The 17,311-nt window shown below is 37.5% G+C and overlaps 1 protein-coding gene and 1 long non-coding RNA gene across 2 annotated transcripts; both read left to right on the forward strand.

Annotated features, from left to right (window-relative positions):
* Positions 1–1,791: 1,791 nt before the first annotated feature.
* Positions 1,792–4,808, forward strand: LOC121316612. Its single transcript, XR_005950428.1, has 3 exons — positions 1,792–1,984; positions 3,930–4,064; positions 4,693–4,808. It is a non-coding gene; the product is annotated as an uncharacterized LOC121316612 (long non-coding RNA).
* Positions 4,809–7,684: 2,876 nt separating this feature from the next.
* On the forward strand, positions 7,685–11,097 carry LOC121317736 (adhesion G-protein coupled receptor F3-like). Its single transcript, XM_041253881.1, has 6 exons — positions 7,685–7,739; positions 7,926–8,596; positions 8,725–8,766; positions 10,063–10,098; positions 10,211–10,276; positions 10,617–11,097. The coding sequence occupies exons 1-5, from the start codon at positions 7,685–7,687 to the stop codon at positions 10,256–10,258; spliced, it is 852 nt and encodes a 283-aa protein (XP_041109815.1). The 3' UTR covers positions 10,259–10,276; positions 10,617–11,097.
* The last annotated feature ends 6,214 nt before the right edge of the window (positions 11,098–17,311 follow it).

A 17,311-nucleotide genomic window follows, 5' to 3' on the forward strand; every position in this document is an offset into this window, starting at 1 on the left:
CAACAATATAAGGGATCATCTTTCTTTACAACAGACAGTAAAAATACCCCTTGTAATAACCCATGTTTATTATAGGCTTTTGAATGTATTTTATTGCATCTCTGAATGAGGAAAATATTCTCATTTTAACCAACACCTCTCTCTAAATGAGACGATTTTTAAAGCGTGGCTTGTTAAAGCATTCAGGATATAGTCCAAAATACACCAGCAGCAAACTACCAGGACAAAAGAGCCTTGCCTCTCATACTTTTATTCCATTAGTGCCATTCTGCTTGATTGCATGCAGCTCTCATCTGGTGCCCCTGAGGGAAAGGTAGAGCTACAGTACTGTACAATAGTGGTATACTATCAGGATGAAAAGACCTTGCCTCACATACTGGTTTCCAACCTTCCACTTCCCCGGCAGAAACATGCTGGGTGGGTATCTCCTGATCTTTGTGTTTCAATCCAAAGAGCAAAGTAGCTTTGCATGGCATAAAAAAAAATTATAAGCACTTGCTAAAGAGATATAATCTGATAAAGACAACAAGTAAAGTAAGAAAAGATAAAGTGATCTTAATAAGAATGAAGATGAATATTAAGAATAAAAGTACTGAACCTAACAAATACATCATTCATATATTTATCATGTAACCCTTGAATTAGGAATTGTTCAAATCACCATCAAGGAAGGAAATGGAAAGACTGTTAAATCTGGAGTTCAGGTTGTAATAGCTTGTACTCTGGAGGACAATACAGTGAACCCAAAATGGTTCTTGAGTCAAAATGACAAATTACTGCAAGTTGTACCAGGAAACAGAGTGGAATTTGGTTCTTTAGGACCAGTTTACACCATTACCATTTTCAAAACAAGTGAAAGCTGGGGAGGTATGTATACATGAATATTACTCTTCAATGGAAAATACTTAGCTATGGAAGAGGCAAGCCATGTGATGGAATGCATTTGCCATAATATTCTCTTAGTGTGAGTAAATTTAAAGTTACTGTGAAAAAAAAAAAAGCAGCTGAGGGAGGAAAAATACGACCATGGGTCAAAGAGGGTGATGTGGAGTACTGTATCCTAGATGTCTGTAATTGGTACAGTTTATGCCCTCCATTAGTTTTGAGGAGGTGCTCCATCATAAAGAAGGCAGCATATTCAAAGGGACACACAACACTCAATAAAAGATGGCCTCATTCAATTCAAAATGACTTTATAATCACCTAGTGTAGCATTTAAAATATGCCTAAGGAATGAATATTTATGTTTCCTCCACAAGTGAGTACAGGTCAGATGAGCTTGCAGAGTTCAAATTCACATTGTCACATGATTTGAACAGAATAATAAAAAAGACCGAATCTTTGGGCAATCAAAGTAAAGACAGGTATAAAATGATAACAACTCAATATTGGAGGAACAGAACCGAGACCATTCAAAATAATTACAAATGATCATAAAATAGACAAATGGGCATGCATACTCGTATACTAAAACATTCAGATCCTGAAAAGAAGTGAGGGAAATGTAAAAAGCAATTAGAAGACATTTGAAGCTAGTACTGGAGAAAAGAAGAAAACAAAAATAGATCAAAAGCACAGTGTCCTCTGTCGTTATGCACCAGTACATATCAGCAGAACTGCATTTTAATTATTTGGGGGGTGAACAAATGTAACAGAAACAAAGATCTGCAGTTATTATTATAAAAAACTGGAGGTATTGTTAAAATTTAATTCTGTTTTTTTTTTTTTTTTTGCCTGTTGAAATATGTTTTCCTAGGTATCTACACCTGTGAGTTTTCTCAAGGTTCAATAACACACAAAGGAGTTAAAACCCTTAATGTAGCCCTCTTACCGGATTCTATTGTGGGTGTTGCAAGCCCACAATTCCCTGATTGCAGGATGAACGGACTAATTCAAGTAAATTCAACTTGCAGTGTCAAAAAGAGCAATGAGACTTATACAGTGACATGGAATAATACAATTTCAAATCTGACAGTCGCTGAAGGTAAGACTCCTTATTAAATACAAGTTTTCTTGCTTATTGCTTTCAATGTATATGTCTATGGTACATAATTGTACATAACCTGTGTGTACTGTATGTTATATGAAGTCCCATAGTCTGCAGTATGAAGCTTGTGTTTTAAATGGTCAGATTTACTGTAGTATAGTTTTTTGGATTCATCAAATAATTTTAACCTTTCCATTACCCAATTCATATTCTTAATATTTTTACTCCTGTGTAAATTACTCCCAACTTTTTTCAAAAGGTAACAAACACACAATTAAAATCAAAGCTTACATTTGTAAAGTTTAACAAAGAATACATTTAGAATGCTATGAGAAACCTGCAAATAACACCACCATTTTTTTTCACTGGATTTTCAGAGCAAAGGTATTACATATATACATGCAGTCCCACTGTATTTACCATTTACTAATATTTAGTACTACTTTTAGTTCTACGCAACTCCATACATTAGCAGCATTTATTTAACTGTGTGGTTCTTATTGGCTGGACATTGAGGGGCCTGGTTAATTCTTGATGGACCAGCAGCAACCAGAACTCTTGCTGTTTCAGCATTTTGGCCCCCAGGTACCACAGATTCCTGGTTTTCTTTATTCCATAATCTTAAATCTATCATATTTGTACTTTTTTGTAGTGGACAAAGATGACAATTTTTTTTTTTTTATTCAAAAACACCTCATATAAAAGAAAAGTATTCCTCCAATACAATCATATAAGCATAGGTTACAAGATAGCTTTGGACCTGGCCTCAGTACAGCTCAGTCTATGTTTGTATCGGAAAATAGAGATATCCACAGAATCAGTTCAAAAGAGATGAAATGTTTGATACGTATACCTTTGTAAGCAATTGTTGATCCACCCCCCACCCCCCCCCCCCCCCCCACCGTTCAGCCCGGGTCGTTTCTGGGGGTAGTCGTTCTCTTATTACACAGGCGACCCCTACCACATGCAGCTCATCAGGGAAGGGAGAATAATGTGTGCCGCTGGGATGGTGTACGATGGAGAGACCTTTCCCTGTTGCCTCGAGTCTCTGGGAAAGGGAGCGGAGCTCTCTCACCTTATGGTCCGCCACGTGCTACATGCAGCAGGGCGATTCAATCTTGTCTTTTGAAATACCTCCCCCAGTCTCAGGGTCAGCCATGTGCAATGCAGCATGGTGCGTCCATTTTGTCTTTTAATGCAAGCCCCCCCCCCCCCCCCCCCCCGTCTTAGGGTCAGCCGTGTATAATGAGAGAATTCTAAACTTGGACAATACTGCATTAAAACGACTAGAAAAGCACATTCATACCCAAGTTAAACATAATGAATAAACATGACTTAACTCTAAAAGACACATACCTACACAAAATGTAAAACTTAGAATTAATAACTTGTAAATAACTTGTCAGAACAACACTGAAATTGACAGTCTGGCTGACTGTATTGCAATCACCTCTGTGCATGTATTAACATAACATAACGAAACACAACCAGCTGCTACCTTTTGCCTGTGCGAGTGGAGCAGTGAAAACTCCATGGCTGTCTTCTTCAGATCACTTCAGCAGCTGTGTAGCCTCTTCTGAGAGTATGCTGTGTGCAAATATTTTTCTCTTGACTATCTCCTGGTCCTGGGGTTCATTTTAATTTGTTTTTTAAAAGTACTGTATTGAGGATTAATGTGGAAGGTAGTTTTAGCAGCAGAGGTTTGTGTTTGGGTAAAATTGGGGGTTATTTTATTCTGGGGCTAAATTGAAAGGCTTTCAGTTGAAAACATACAATATCAAATATAACATGTGAAGCAGTTAGTGTAAATAGGCTAAATTTAGATGAATAATTGCATGTCCTGAAAAAGCCAGAGGAATTTGGAGATAATTCATATCAAGATCAATGTCCTTTTACTGTTTTTTTAGGTTACTGTGTAACTAAGTCTATTTTATCTTTTCAGACGCCTATACATCAGTCTATAGAATAACAGTCAATTGTGCTACTGTTACTCTCAATGATATTACTGTAACGTGTTCATATAAAAACACTATGGGGCAAGTGAAATCACAAGACATAAACATTTCAATTATTAAAAGTAAGTTTTCTTCTTAACATATTTACTGGACTAATTTTAATTTAAGGATTTGATTAAAATCGTTTAACTGAAGCTAACAGGGATAGTTTCCTAAAAAGTAAGTTTTAAGCACCAAGGTCCGATACAGCGATAATTCCAGCTAGATAATTGACTGCGGCTACAGTTATCCTAGCTGGAATAACTGCTGCGGAGGATATTCATTATATAATAAACCGAAAAATAGGATTAGAATTTGTATATACTGTGTGTGTGTGTGTGTGTGTGTGTGTGTGTGTGTATATATATATAATTTGTACTCGATCGCATCAGGGAAATTGCAACCTCTGTGTCCAAAGCTTAGTCCACATCACTCAAACTATGAAAGAAGTAAATCAATATCATACTATCTATGCTGATTCCATTACTAATATAACTTATTTTCTCTGAAACAGTGATGTCATGAACTGAAATCCCTGCAGTAAGGGATTCAATATCCAAATCTCATCGCTCCCATAAGACATGATTCAAACTGTAAATACCAAAGCATACATATTCAAATGAAAACATTAAACTGAGGACTGTGTGACAACAACCTTTCAATTGAAATATCATAAACATTGATTTGATGTTGCTTCCCTCAAAATTCCAGGTGGTGATAATGTTTGTCCAGAAGATGGAGATTGGCCATTAAGCAAAAGTGGTAAAGTGGCAGTTCTGCAGTGTTTACCTACTGAAGTGGGGACAAGAACACGGAAATGTGAAGGAAGCACGTAGGAAAAAGCAGTGGAAGACTGCATAGACCAAAAATTATATGAAGTACTTCAAAGGGCAAAGGTAAATTTTTACAAAGCTCTTTTGTTAAAAAAAGGTTTAAACAAACAAATCAAGTGATAAACAAAACCAACTCACACTTTGTAGCCCAAAGTCAACCAAATACCAGCCAAAAATTAGCCCAATATTATGTTGCCTAAACTAGATCAAAAGTAGCCCAATAAACATGATATTTTCCAGCTTCTTACTATATTTTATCATAAAGTATAATCAGTATTATATATCAATAAACCAAAAATAAAACCCCAAAACTAGAAGCCCTAATTTTATATCAATAAACCTTTCAATTCAAAACAAAAAAAAAATGTCTAATGGACCTGAACCAGATAACAGGTCTCTGTGAGAAGGATATATATCAAAATATGTATGTACAAAATGTTTTAATAAAAAGTCCTTTTATCTATGAACTGAAATTTCAAAGTTTTAAACTTTCATTAAACTATGACATGAGAGAACACTCGCTCCACTCTTTCCTATATATTTTATATTAGTATAACTCAATTGATCTTCTGAACAGGCCCGCAAAACATGCGGTCCCCATAATGCAATGTGTAGCAGTACGTCATATCCACAGATACTGATGTGTGTTATTGTTACAATGTTTAGCAACAGTGATGTAAACACTAAGGATTGTGTATATAGCTTTGTATTTTGTTTCAAAATACAGGTAACATTTTAAAACCATTCACAATACATCCAAATGTGATACCCGCATAAATGCCCAAAACTAGCAAACAAATTAGCCATCTACCAAAAGCCTTTTTTTTCATGCACAATTAAAAAAGAATAGCCCAATTGGACATGAACCCGCTCAATCTGGCAACACTGCCGCCAGGACCAGGATTGGAGACCCCTGGTTTAAAACACTGTGCACTTAAAACTTTTCAATTCATGAAAAAAATTTAAAAACATGTAAATACCTTTTGATTTTTTAAATGAAGGGGATATCAGGGTAAATATGGCGTGAAATGGTCTTGTGTGGTATGTATGGTACAAGGCTAGTAACTTAATGGTCTAAAATATTTAGTTATATTCAGAATACAAAAGAACATACTTTACAGTTACTCACCCCGGCTTGTTACATTCTATACAGCATGCCTCCCATCATCTTTCTTGACTTTACATATGCCAAGTGACAAGACAATACTCTGAATACACTGATTGTATAAATAATTATTATTCTTCATAACATTGATGTTTTTAGGGTTCATGTTGATTCAATGTGATTTCCAATACAGACAAAACTTTGTAGTTGAATAAAACACACTATGTCAGAACACAGAAAAACAAAAGCAGCTCAAGACCCTTCATCTGACTATTACACGTCTTTACATCAAATTCAGTAACTTTTATTGATTTAATATATTTTACCAAAGGATAATAAAGAACTACCCATTGCTTGTTTATCAGATTGACATTATAGTTTATTAAAATATTATTTAAAAATGGCAAAATGTTGTATGCACATCTATACACATATATTCAGTTTACTTGTATTTCCTAAACATCCTTTAAATGAATACATATATATATATATATATATATATATATATATATATATATATATATATATATATATATATATATATATATATAGGTATATATATAATATATATATAGCCACCGTAATGGTAACTAATGTTACAAGTTTGTAAACATATTCATTACAGCCCACTGATGATCATATATATATATATATATATATATATATATATATATATATATATATATATATATATATATATATATGTCTTTTGTTACAGAAACTGGCAGAAGGTCTTGGAAACCTGAAAGAAGATGTCAGTAACCTGTTAACAGACCTTGCAAAGACTGAAAATACAATTACATTACAATTACATACAATGCATCATTGAATGTTCTGACACTAATAACTTCTGCTTCAATGAAGACAAATTCCACATTTTCAGGGGGGGGTTTGAAGGTAAGTGTTCCTTAAATAGACGCAATTTCAGTGACAAATGTTTTGAGTAGCTCTTTCTCAATGTCTTCAGCGCTTTGGGATAAACTGAATTGATTGAATGTTGAAATGAATTCAGATTCACATACTTACTGTATGTGGACTCCCTCATTGATAAAGTGTGAATGTTCTCTTAATGATACTATGTGATATAATGGTATGGCATGATCCTTTTTTAATCCAAAATGCCTCTCACAGTCACAGTTAGTCCACTTGAGCTAATATTATTTTTATAAAATCCAATATCGGAATATACCAACGTTAATGTCTGTATCACCCGCTGGCTTTATTATTTTCATGTTACCTGTATAAATAACTCACTCATTTTGAATTAATAAAAACAATCTCTTTGTTGGTATGGTGCATGTTGTGCAATGGCTAACTATGATTTTCTTACCTCATGCAGGAATATGTTGGTAGAGCAAACAGTCTCTTGGACTCTTCTTTGACAAAAACATGGAATGAATCTACTAATAAAGCTTCCACATTCCTTCAGTCTATCGAAAACTTTACAAAGCTGGCATATGCAAAAAATGACTCATTTCTTAAAACATTTAAAAATGTTCAGTTGGTATGCAAGCCTATACTAGCAGATGCTATAACAGAAATACAATCCTCACATGTGGCTGTCCAAAGGAACATTAAAATAAACTCCCCGAATGCCACAATTTCTACCTTAACTTTTTTTTCGTTAAATTCAATTTTACCCCAAAATACAGAGGAAAACTTTAGTGTTAACAGTGTAATTCAATCCATCACATTAGTAGATGCAGAACCACAAACAGTAGAAATACAATTTCAATTGGACAATGAAACAACTTCAAAGTATAAGATGATGTGTGTTTACTGGGATTTCAAAGCCAATGATGGAAACGGAGGATGGTCCGGTGAAGGCTGCCGATTGGACAGACAAAATTCAAACTCAGCCACTACATCTTGTGACCACTTAACATCTTTCTCTGTGCTAATGTCAAAATATCCTATCTGTTTTCTTTGGCTTGATGAAATTAGTTATGTTGGAGTGGGTGTGTCCATTTGTTCTCTTATGCTCTGTCTCATAATTGTATTTTTAGTATGGAATTCAGTAGTTAAGTCAAACATCTCCCATTTTCGACACACAGCCCTGGTTAACATTTCTTTGTCTCTGCTTATTGCAGACTGCTGCTTTTTGTCAAATTCTTTACAAGGTAACAAGGGTGGTGGTAAAGTCTGTTTAGCTCTAGCAATGGGCATGCATGTTTTTTTCTTAGTGATGTTTTTTTGGATGCTCTGTCAAAGCATGATGCTCCTTCACCAAATGATTTTCCTCTTTCAACAACTGAGAAAGAGAATTTACCTATCTTTTTCATTTGCTCTTGGCTACTTATGCCCAATATGCATTGTGATTGGAACATATATGTTACATCCTGATAAATACTACAGGAAAGATTCCTGCTGGCTAACGTATGAAGGGGGAATGAATGGATCCATTTTTGCTTTTGTTCTACCTGTTGGAATCATTGTTATCATCAATGCTTTTACTTTGGTTGTGGTCATTTTAAAGCTGTTGAGACCTTCTGTATCAGAAGGAGATAAAGCAGATGACAAGGAAGCTGTGAAAAGTATAATGAAAGCAGTTATTATCCTGACTCCAGTATTTGGATTAACATGGGCTCTGGGATTCCTTACTATGATATTTGACCTTCCTGAGACATTTGGAGCTAAAGCAGTTCACTACTTATTTTCTATATTGAACTCATTCCAGGTATGCACAAATTATTTAATATGTTGATTCTGTTTTACATTTTCAAAATCAATGAAAGTGTAACTACCTGTTAAGCCAAAAATAAACTAACAACTATACTAATATATTTGTATTATTATTATTTAAAGGGCCTGCTTATTTTGATAACTGGGTGCTTTACAGAGAAAAAGGTGAGTATGAGCAGTATTTAAATTTTCATATGTCTTTTTCAATTTGATCCTTAAACTCTTGAGTAAGACATCAGTTCGAAAATACGGTTGGGGGGAGATTTGTGTTACTATGGCCCCTTCCCCAAGTTACAAGGGTAAGTTTTCCTTAATTGGTTCCACTTAAAGAAATGGTCTTCATACAGTTTTAGTGTGAATTGTACACTTACTTACGGTGGCCCTGAAGTGCAAAACACAAGTACAAATCGAAAAATACAAACTGAACAACACAAATACAAATTGAAAAAGAAAATACAAATAAAAAAACACAAATACAAATTGAAAAACAAAAATGCAAAAAGCCCACAACACAACGGAAGTAATTTCACAACAAAAATACATCACGATTGAGGTCATTCCCCCAGTTTTGCTGGGAGAGAAGATTTTTTTACAGAGCGAGAAATAGATTACTTTAAAAAAGTGAATTACTGTATACAGAGAACCTGGATAATTAAAGAATGGAAAAACTAATGCTTTAGAAGGTGATAATATTGCAGCGTTGTATGTGGGTGTTTAATAGAGAACCCGACAAGGCTGTTTGGTCCTTGAAACCCTTTGCTGGTTTATTTAAATCAGATCTGTACACATAACTGAACAACAAGAACAGTCACCATTTTCTTCTCTCCTGCTCTCTCTCCAGTCTTAGCTAAACAATCCCTGCATCAATCCTACAGGCATGGCAAGTCAAACATCGCTGAACTGATGCCCCAAACATTTCCTATAACAATTCTTACAATAATGTGTATGAGGCAGCAAGAATCTAAATTTTACTGTAACCAAAAAATTAAATAAAACAAGGCAATATAAAATTATTCACACATTCTGATAAGCAACACAAAGACAGCTTAACTGTGAATGCTGGAAATATTGCTGTTTGATATTTTTTATTAGTGTAAATGCCATATGTGGTCATTTTCTTTTTTGTTTGTTTTACAAAACAAACATTTAATTTGTGTAGTTATTTTGTTGTTTTATTTTTCTGCTTTCCTTCACTTTGCTGTACTGCCAATCAAGACTTTGTATGAAACCACAGTAAGATACATTAGCACCACTTTTTCATGACATGCCTATGAGATACCAGCTAACAGGAACTGAAGTACATTGTAGTACCATCTGCTGTAGTTTTTGGCATCTTCTTGCTATTCATGGTGCCTTGAAAATGGAATTGCCTGTATACGACTAGGTGATTAACCACTGTTACTAGCTTTTTGTTCTGAAAAAACAAGTCACTGTATAATTTTCTCTTTTTTCTGAGCGTAGGTGCGAGATGCCCTCTTGAAACGGGTGAACTCTCTGGTGAGTGGATTTTTTTTTTTTTTAACTGCTTCCTAATTCTAGCATGACCTTTTAACAGTTTTCAAACATTTACATTATTTTACAACATATCTTCTTTCTTTCTACATTTCAGTATGCTACACAGTCCAAGAGTGAAACCTCAAGTTCTATAAAGAAGTGAAGAAAGTAACAGTGACAGGTTTGTCATTTTTCTGACCCTGGCATATCATTTGAATAGCAAAGATTTCATAGGCCCTCTTTATGCTATAGTTTTTATAATTTATCTTTTAGACCAAAGAAAAAGCAACCATTTTAAAAAGCAACCAGCTGTTTACCAGCACAGTTCTACATATATGACATTTTTATATAGAATTCTATAGAATACTAATGTGCAAAAATGAAAACAATATTTAATTGGATGATTGGCAAAAAAGACAACCTATACATTCATACTTTACACAGTCAAGTTTTTAAAGCGCAGGAGTGCTTTAGGTCCTAATATTAAGGATAATCGTTTGTTTGTTTGTTGTTTTTTCTAGATTGGAAAGAAAGAACCCGGAATGCAATATTGGGCCCTCTTTACAAGGATATTTAAATAAGTCAATGGTTTATTATTAAAATAAAGGTTGTTATGAATGAAACTCCTCTAGACTGTTGTTAAAAAAGCGAGCAGCAGCCTAGAGTAGTGATGTATGCTGCAAATGTGCTGTAGTCATTGTTGCTACCTTGTTTAGAAACTCATCTTTTTTAAGCATTAGAAAAACATCCATTCTGGCATTTTCAGTTTTAACTCATTAGTAATTACACACTATTTACAATTCATTTGCACAATAAAACCTGGGGCTCCTGCCCTACCACAGTCAGGCAATTAAGAAAAATAATAACTGCATATTTAAGCAACAAAACTCAAAACCACTTAGAATGATTACATCATCATAAAACCCAACTTATAGCAATGCAAATTATCAATAAAAATGACATTTTCATATTTCCTCTTTTTTCTGGTTGTTTCTTTTTGTAAGAAGCCTGATCCCTTTATGTAATAATTGTGAATCATTAGTTTTGGAACATTATTTTATTAAATATTCTAGTTTTTACTTCTTTATTATAAAAAAATGTCAGAATAATTCTATTCTTCAATGTAAAGCTAAATGTGTGAAATAATATGCAATGATTTCTAACATGTACCTTTATTATAACTCTGTTTCAATGTGTCTCATTTTATTTTCAACTTTTTGGATTACTTTTGTATCTATACAGATTTACTAAATAAGTTTAAAACATTGTAATTGTAGTAATATTAGCAATAGCTATTGAGGTGTAGGAATACTTCACTCTCACACCTAAAAATGTATGTTTAAAATAATCATCTGTTTTAGAAATAATTCCTGAAATAAAGATATTTGATTATTAAAGTTAAAATTGTATTATTGCATTATGTTATAACAAACTTGAGTGATGTGGTCTTTCCTAGATAGAGCAGAAGAAAACCAGGAAACCCTCTAAGCACACACTATACAGTAAATAAAACCTGCATATACCGTACTACACAGCTCTATCAGCACAACCCCACACACATCCCCATCTAAGAACTAACGCATCTATATAAATGAAGCTCTTGAATATATTCTTTCTAAAGCTGCTTTCTAAGTCAGTTACAGTCTTTTACATGAATATTTTACATATACATACCTTGTTATCCTGCAAAGGTAATGTACCAGAAAACTATACACTATCTATATTGCACAAGAGAACATGCATTTATTTTACCATTTTAGAGGAAAAAAAGGACCACCTCTTTGATGGGAATGTAAATTGCGACATCCACCATAGGACAACAATATATATTTGCTCTTGGGTTGTAGAAAAATAAATACAATAAATGGTGAGTTATAGAAACCCTGAGGTGGGAGATTCAGGGTCTGTTAGTTTAAATTACTCAATGCATCTTTACAAAGCGACTTCTTGTATTTTGATAAAATATTCAATTAACAACTCCTTATGGTTATGGTCCCTTCAATATTAATACTGCTAAAATAGAATACAGTATATGGTTAAACATGGGGGACCCCTGGACAAGAAACATAAGACAACCAGGACACAAGCCCAAACCAATCTATCTCTGCACAGACATTGACCCTGTTCACTGAATAATCGTTGTAATCAGTTGTTTTTGTTCCTGTAAGAACATAAGAAAAGAAGAACATAAAAAATTTAAAGATGAGGAAAGTCCATTTGGCCCACCTATGCTCACTTGCTTTGAGGCCAGTATGATCTGTTAACACTCAGGAGAGGAAAAACAAAAACCCCTGACCTGATAAGAGGTGAAATGAAACCCTAGGTCTCCATGGCTAGACGGACCGCCCTTCCTCCAGTAGGCTAGCTAAAGGTCTTATTGTGGTCACAGAGAGGGTTATACGATATTCTTCATCACAACATCTAGTCTATTCTTAAAGGATCCGAGAGTCTCTGCTTCCAGCAGCCTGTTCCAATAGTTTAACACACTTTCTTTGAAAAAGCACCCTCTCCCCTCGGTTCTGAATATACCCTTCTTCAGCTTCCACCCGTGGCCCCTGGTTCTGTTCTCTGTGACCTGTGAAAAACAATCTCAGCAGTTCCTTTGTTAAACACCTTGACAATTTTAAATACATCTATTAAGTCGCCTCTGACTCTCATTCTTTCTAGGCTGTACAGATTCAGCTCTTTCAGTCTATCTTCACGTGACGTGCCCATCAATCCTGGAATTAATCGTGCTGCTCTCCTTTGGAATCTTTCCAAGGCCTCTATGCCCTTTTTATGATATGGGGACCAGAACTGTACACAGTATTCTAGGTGTGGTCGTACCAGTGCATTATATAATTTTAATATAGCTTCTCTAGATTTGAATTAAACTGTCTTGGCTATATAACCTAACATTCTATTTGCCTTTTTTATTGCTTCTCCACACTGTCTAATTGACTTTAGACCCACTACTAGCATCCCCCCCCCCTCCAAGTCCTTTTCATACATAGCTTCCTCTAGTTCGTTACTATTCATGCTGTACTTGCCTCTAATGATTTTGCTCCATATGTGCAAGACTTTGCATTTATTCACATTAAATGTTATCTGCCAGCCCAAGCTTGACTCTTGTCTAAATCCTTTTGTATTATTAAAGTTAATCATTGGGTGTTGACTACCCCTTCCAATTTTGTGTCGTCTGTAAATTTGCATAGTTTACTGATTATGTCTTGGTCCAGGTCATTTATAAAGATTAGGAAAAACAATGGTCCCAATATTCGTTTGATGCTTGGTCTATAATGAACCTTGGGTTTGGCTGATGTGGGGTATTTCCAAGGTCATCTCCAACCATCCTAATTCTGTGGCTTCTGCCTCAAATGCCTTTGTGCTGGGCAGATGTTGATCCGCGATCAAAAAACATCAAAGGTTGGCCAAACTGAGAACTGGGAGAACAACGCCTCCAGGGGGAAGTGCACAATTGGCCGAGCGTCACCCAGGGAGAGGGAGGGTTAGGTCAGCCAGGATGTCCTCCGCTCACCTCGCACCAGCGACCCATGTGGTCTGTCTGGGCACCTGTGGGCTTGCTTGTAAGCTGCGTTGTCCTCCGACACTTTAGCTCTGGTGGCTGCATGTTGAGTCTGCAGTGTGTAAAAAAAGCGGGCAACTAACGGCACATGCTTCAGAGGACAGCAAGTGTTCGTCTTCACCCCTCCCGAGTCAACGCAGAGGTGGTAGCGGCAAGCTGAGATAAACAAAATATTTGTATTTAGGCACTGGAATTGCACAATCACTTCACACTAGTGGACGACCATCATAAAGCGCTTTATATGCAGTATTTTGAATTGAAACTGCTTAAAAGCCATAAAACTGCCTGGCAGTTCTAGTTATTATTATTATTATTATTATTATTATTATTATTATTATTATTACTATTACACCGTGTAACCATTTTTTTTTTACTACAAAAGATTTAGAAGTGAGTAGTTTTTCGAGATTTACGATTATACTGTATTTACAGTATAATCGTAAATCTCGAAAAACTACTCACTTCTGAATCTTTTGTAGTCATTTCTGTATTACTTTAGTATAAATGCATGTTAATTTAGATTCATTTGTTGTTGTTTTCTGACTTTATGTGAACGAAAAGACACACATTTGCCCGTTTTCCCATTGGAAATAGTGATATTTTGAAATATCACTGTCCTGGTCACAAAAGCAAAGTTTGTGGGGAATAATAGCCATTTTCTATACTTTTGAGGCAAAAGCAATTAGGAAATAACACTTACTACCCAGGAACAAAAATTGTGTTACATAGTGTTATTATTATCATAAGCCCTGCTTAAAGCAGGGAATCTATCAGGGGCGAGTTTATGTTTATAAATTTGTGAAAGTTTCGTGCTGAGAAAATTCTGTTGGACCACCCATTAAACAACAAAAGCTGACACAGTCAAACCTGAATTTTGGTACATTATGATCGCCGTCATCAGCAAGCAATGCTAGCTCTGACACAGACTTTTCAACTTCAAGCACATGCTCAGCACCTGACAGTGCAACTGACAAGTCAACCATAACAAGGCCGACATCTGTGCAAGATTTTCAGGGAGCGCCTAATGTGGACACCGGGATAGAATGTAATGAAGTGTGCTGTAACAACAATGGCAACTCCGGTAAGGGCATTCAGCTTATATTCCATAAGAAAAATACTGCTTATGAAGTACCTAAAGGACTACCTGCCGCTTCCACCTCCACTGCCATGAGAGGACTACTTGCTGCTCCCGCCTCCACCGCCAGAGGGAGACTGCATGCTGCTCCTGCCTCCATCACCAGGGGGAGTCTGGGGGCTCCCCTCCTACCGTCACCTCCTGAGGGTCCGCTCCTGCATCACCTAGGGAGGGAATGTTCCTGCCCTGCTCTGCTCTGCCTGGGGTTGTCTGTCCCGCACTGCCAGGGGTTGCCTGTGCCACACCATGTAGGGCTGTCGGGCCAGAAATCCTGGGCCTGCCGAGTTGCAATGTGTAGGGCTGTGTGACAGAGAGTGAGAGGATCTGACCTGTAAATCTCCCTCCTGACCCAAGAGGGCGCTAAGCAGAGGTACTTGCACGCCTGTACTGAGACGAGCCAGGGTGGGAGGGGAGGGGAGGGGGGGGGGGGGGGGGGGGGGGGTCGGCCATCTTGGAGCAGGGCAGAATGACCATATTAGTGGACAAGATTACTGTGATCAGCTGTGCTGCATTAGACAACTGGCAGGTGTGCTGAGTTGCGCTGATCATGGGGTGGAGTCTCTTGGTATATAAGGGCTGTCATTTTGCAAGTGCAGGGGCTTTTGGAGTTAACACTGAATCTGGGTTGCTGAGCTGTTTGTTTGTTTGCTAAGTGTTTTTGGTTTGTTTATTGTCAGGACCGGGGTTGGAGTGAGTCGTCACGACAAGGAGCTGCCGCACTACTGCCAGCACTTTCACCTTGGACGCCACACACCCCGCACAACTGAACTGGACACGTCAGCACCTGAGCACCTGCACTTTTCACCACCCTGCAAGTGCACAATAGAGCTGAGAGGGACTAGCTCTATCGGGACATGTGATTTGTATTTTTTTGTTGCTTTGGACTGCGTTCCTTTAAAAACAACACACCCTCTACCATTGCTGGTATTGGGGTTATTTGCACCTGGACTAATGACTCTGTGACATTTGTTTCATCACCACACCCACCGCACCGTCACAGGTTGCCACGCCTGCATTGCCTAGGGCTGCACTGCGAAGCCTGTTTGCCATCGCCTGGGGATGCCTGTTTGCCATCGCCTGGAGATGCTTGTTCGTCATCACCTGGGGGTGCTTGTTCACTATTGCCTGAGGTTTCATGTTTGTCATCACCTGGGGATGCCTCCAAGACATCGTTTGGGGATGCCTGCAAGTCACTGTCTGGGGATGCCTCCAAGACACCGCCCAGGGATGCCTGCACATCACCGCCTGGTGATGCCTCCAAGACATTGCTCAGGGATACCTGCAAGTCACTCCCCTCCTACCAACACCTCCCGAGGGTCCACAGCTGTCACTGTTGGAGGGGCCGGAGCTGCTGCTGTTTCTCCTTTTTATATTAAAGGAGGGTCCGGAGCTGCCTTTGCCTGAGGTTCCGGAACCACCGCTGTCTGGTGGTCCAGAACCACTGCTGTTGGGGGTCTAGAGCTGTCGCCTCTGGAGGGTCCGTTCCAGCCATTGCCTCCTGAGGGTATGCTCCTAGTCTGTCCTGCACCGTCCAGGGCAACTTAGTTTGCTCTTTACATATAAACGTTTTCATACTAACTTTTGTACTTAATAACATTAATTTAAACGTTAATTTAAAAATCCAATTGATGCCTATTATTAATAGGTTTTGAAGAAATTAATATTGTAGCGGAGGCGTATCTGGTCCACAGCAGAATAAGAGAAGGCAACATAGGATGCAGCTTAAAGCAGTTAAAACTGCTATTTTTATTTAAACAGGAATAGCAGGCAAAAGGTCGCTCTTTTTAGCAACACACAACACAACCCCGGGTTGCTCGCAGACAGCTCATAAATACAGATTCCCCCCCCCCCCCCCCCCCCCCCAAGCCCTATTGGCTGTCACACACAAGGATACATTTACATACACACTGACCAATCACTCAGACCCTCGGTCCCGTGCTAGCAGCTGAATGGCAGAACAGAACACAAATCACAGTGCAGCCAACACAGAACCCTTTCTCATACAGCTGCACTGAGCATGTAACACCCTAGGCAGCATGTTAGCAATGCCAAGACAAGAAACACACTTCCCACTCACAGACTCACTCAGGGTGGCACACACAAATAGCGGGGAACACAGGGCAGCAACACACAGAAATGCACTAGTCTATTTACAAGCAAAGTAATAGTCCTGGCCCCTGCAAGTTCAACGTAGCCCACTCAGAGGTACTGTGAGACCCGACACTGCACGATAGGCCGGACCAAATCAAAGTTAGCACTTAGTGAACGAGAACGCAAAAGCATTCACAGTAACAAAACACAACACCAATTCCAAGCTAAATCTCGCTGAACCAAAACAAGCCCTTTTCGCCCGTCAAAAAACAAGCTATCGCTTGTTGACTACAAGTGGGTTGAGAAGGGGGAGTTGTTTGCTATCACCCGACCTAATCTACTTAATTCCAGCTATAGCTCACATTGCAAGACTTTTGCTGGACCAGATTTTATAGTCAGCTTCAAAAGCTATTGCTTATTAAACA

The sequence above is a fragment of the Polyodon spathula genome, chromosome 6 (genome assembly GCF_017654505.1).
Source record: "Polyodon spathula isolate WHYD16114869_AA chromosome 6, ASM1765450v1, whole genome shotgun sequence".
In the NCBI taxonomy this organism is placed as follows: Eukaryota; Metazoa; Chordata; class Actinopteri; order Acipenseriformes; family Polyodontidae; genus Polyodon; species Polyodon spathula.

Excerpts from the sequence above, each read along its gene's own strand:
- LOC121317736 (XM_041253881.1), top strand. The coding sequence starts at position 7,685 with ATGATGTGTGTTTACTGGGATTTCAAAGCCAATGATGGAAACGGAGGA. Across the intron at positions 7,740-7,925 it reads TGGAAACGGAGGATGGTCCG|TATGGAATTCAGTAGTTAAG; the intron begins GTGAAGGCTGCC and ends TTGTATTTTTAG. Across the intron at positions 10,099-10,210 it reads TGAAACGGGTGAACTCTCTG|TATGCTACACAGTCCAAGAG; the intron begins GTGAGTGGATTT and ends TCTACATTTCAG.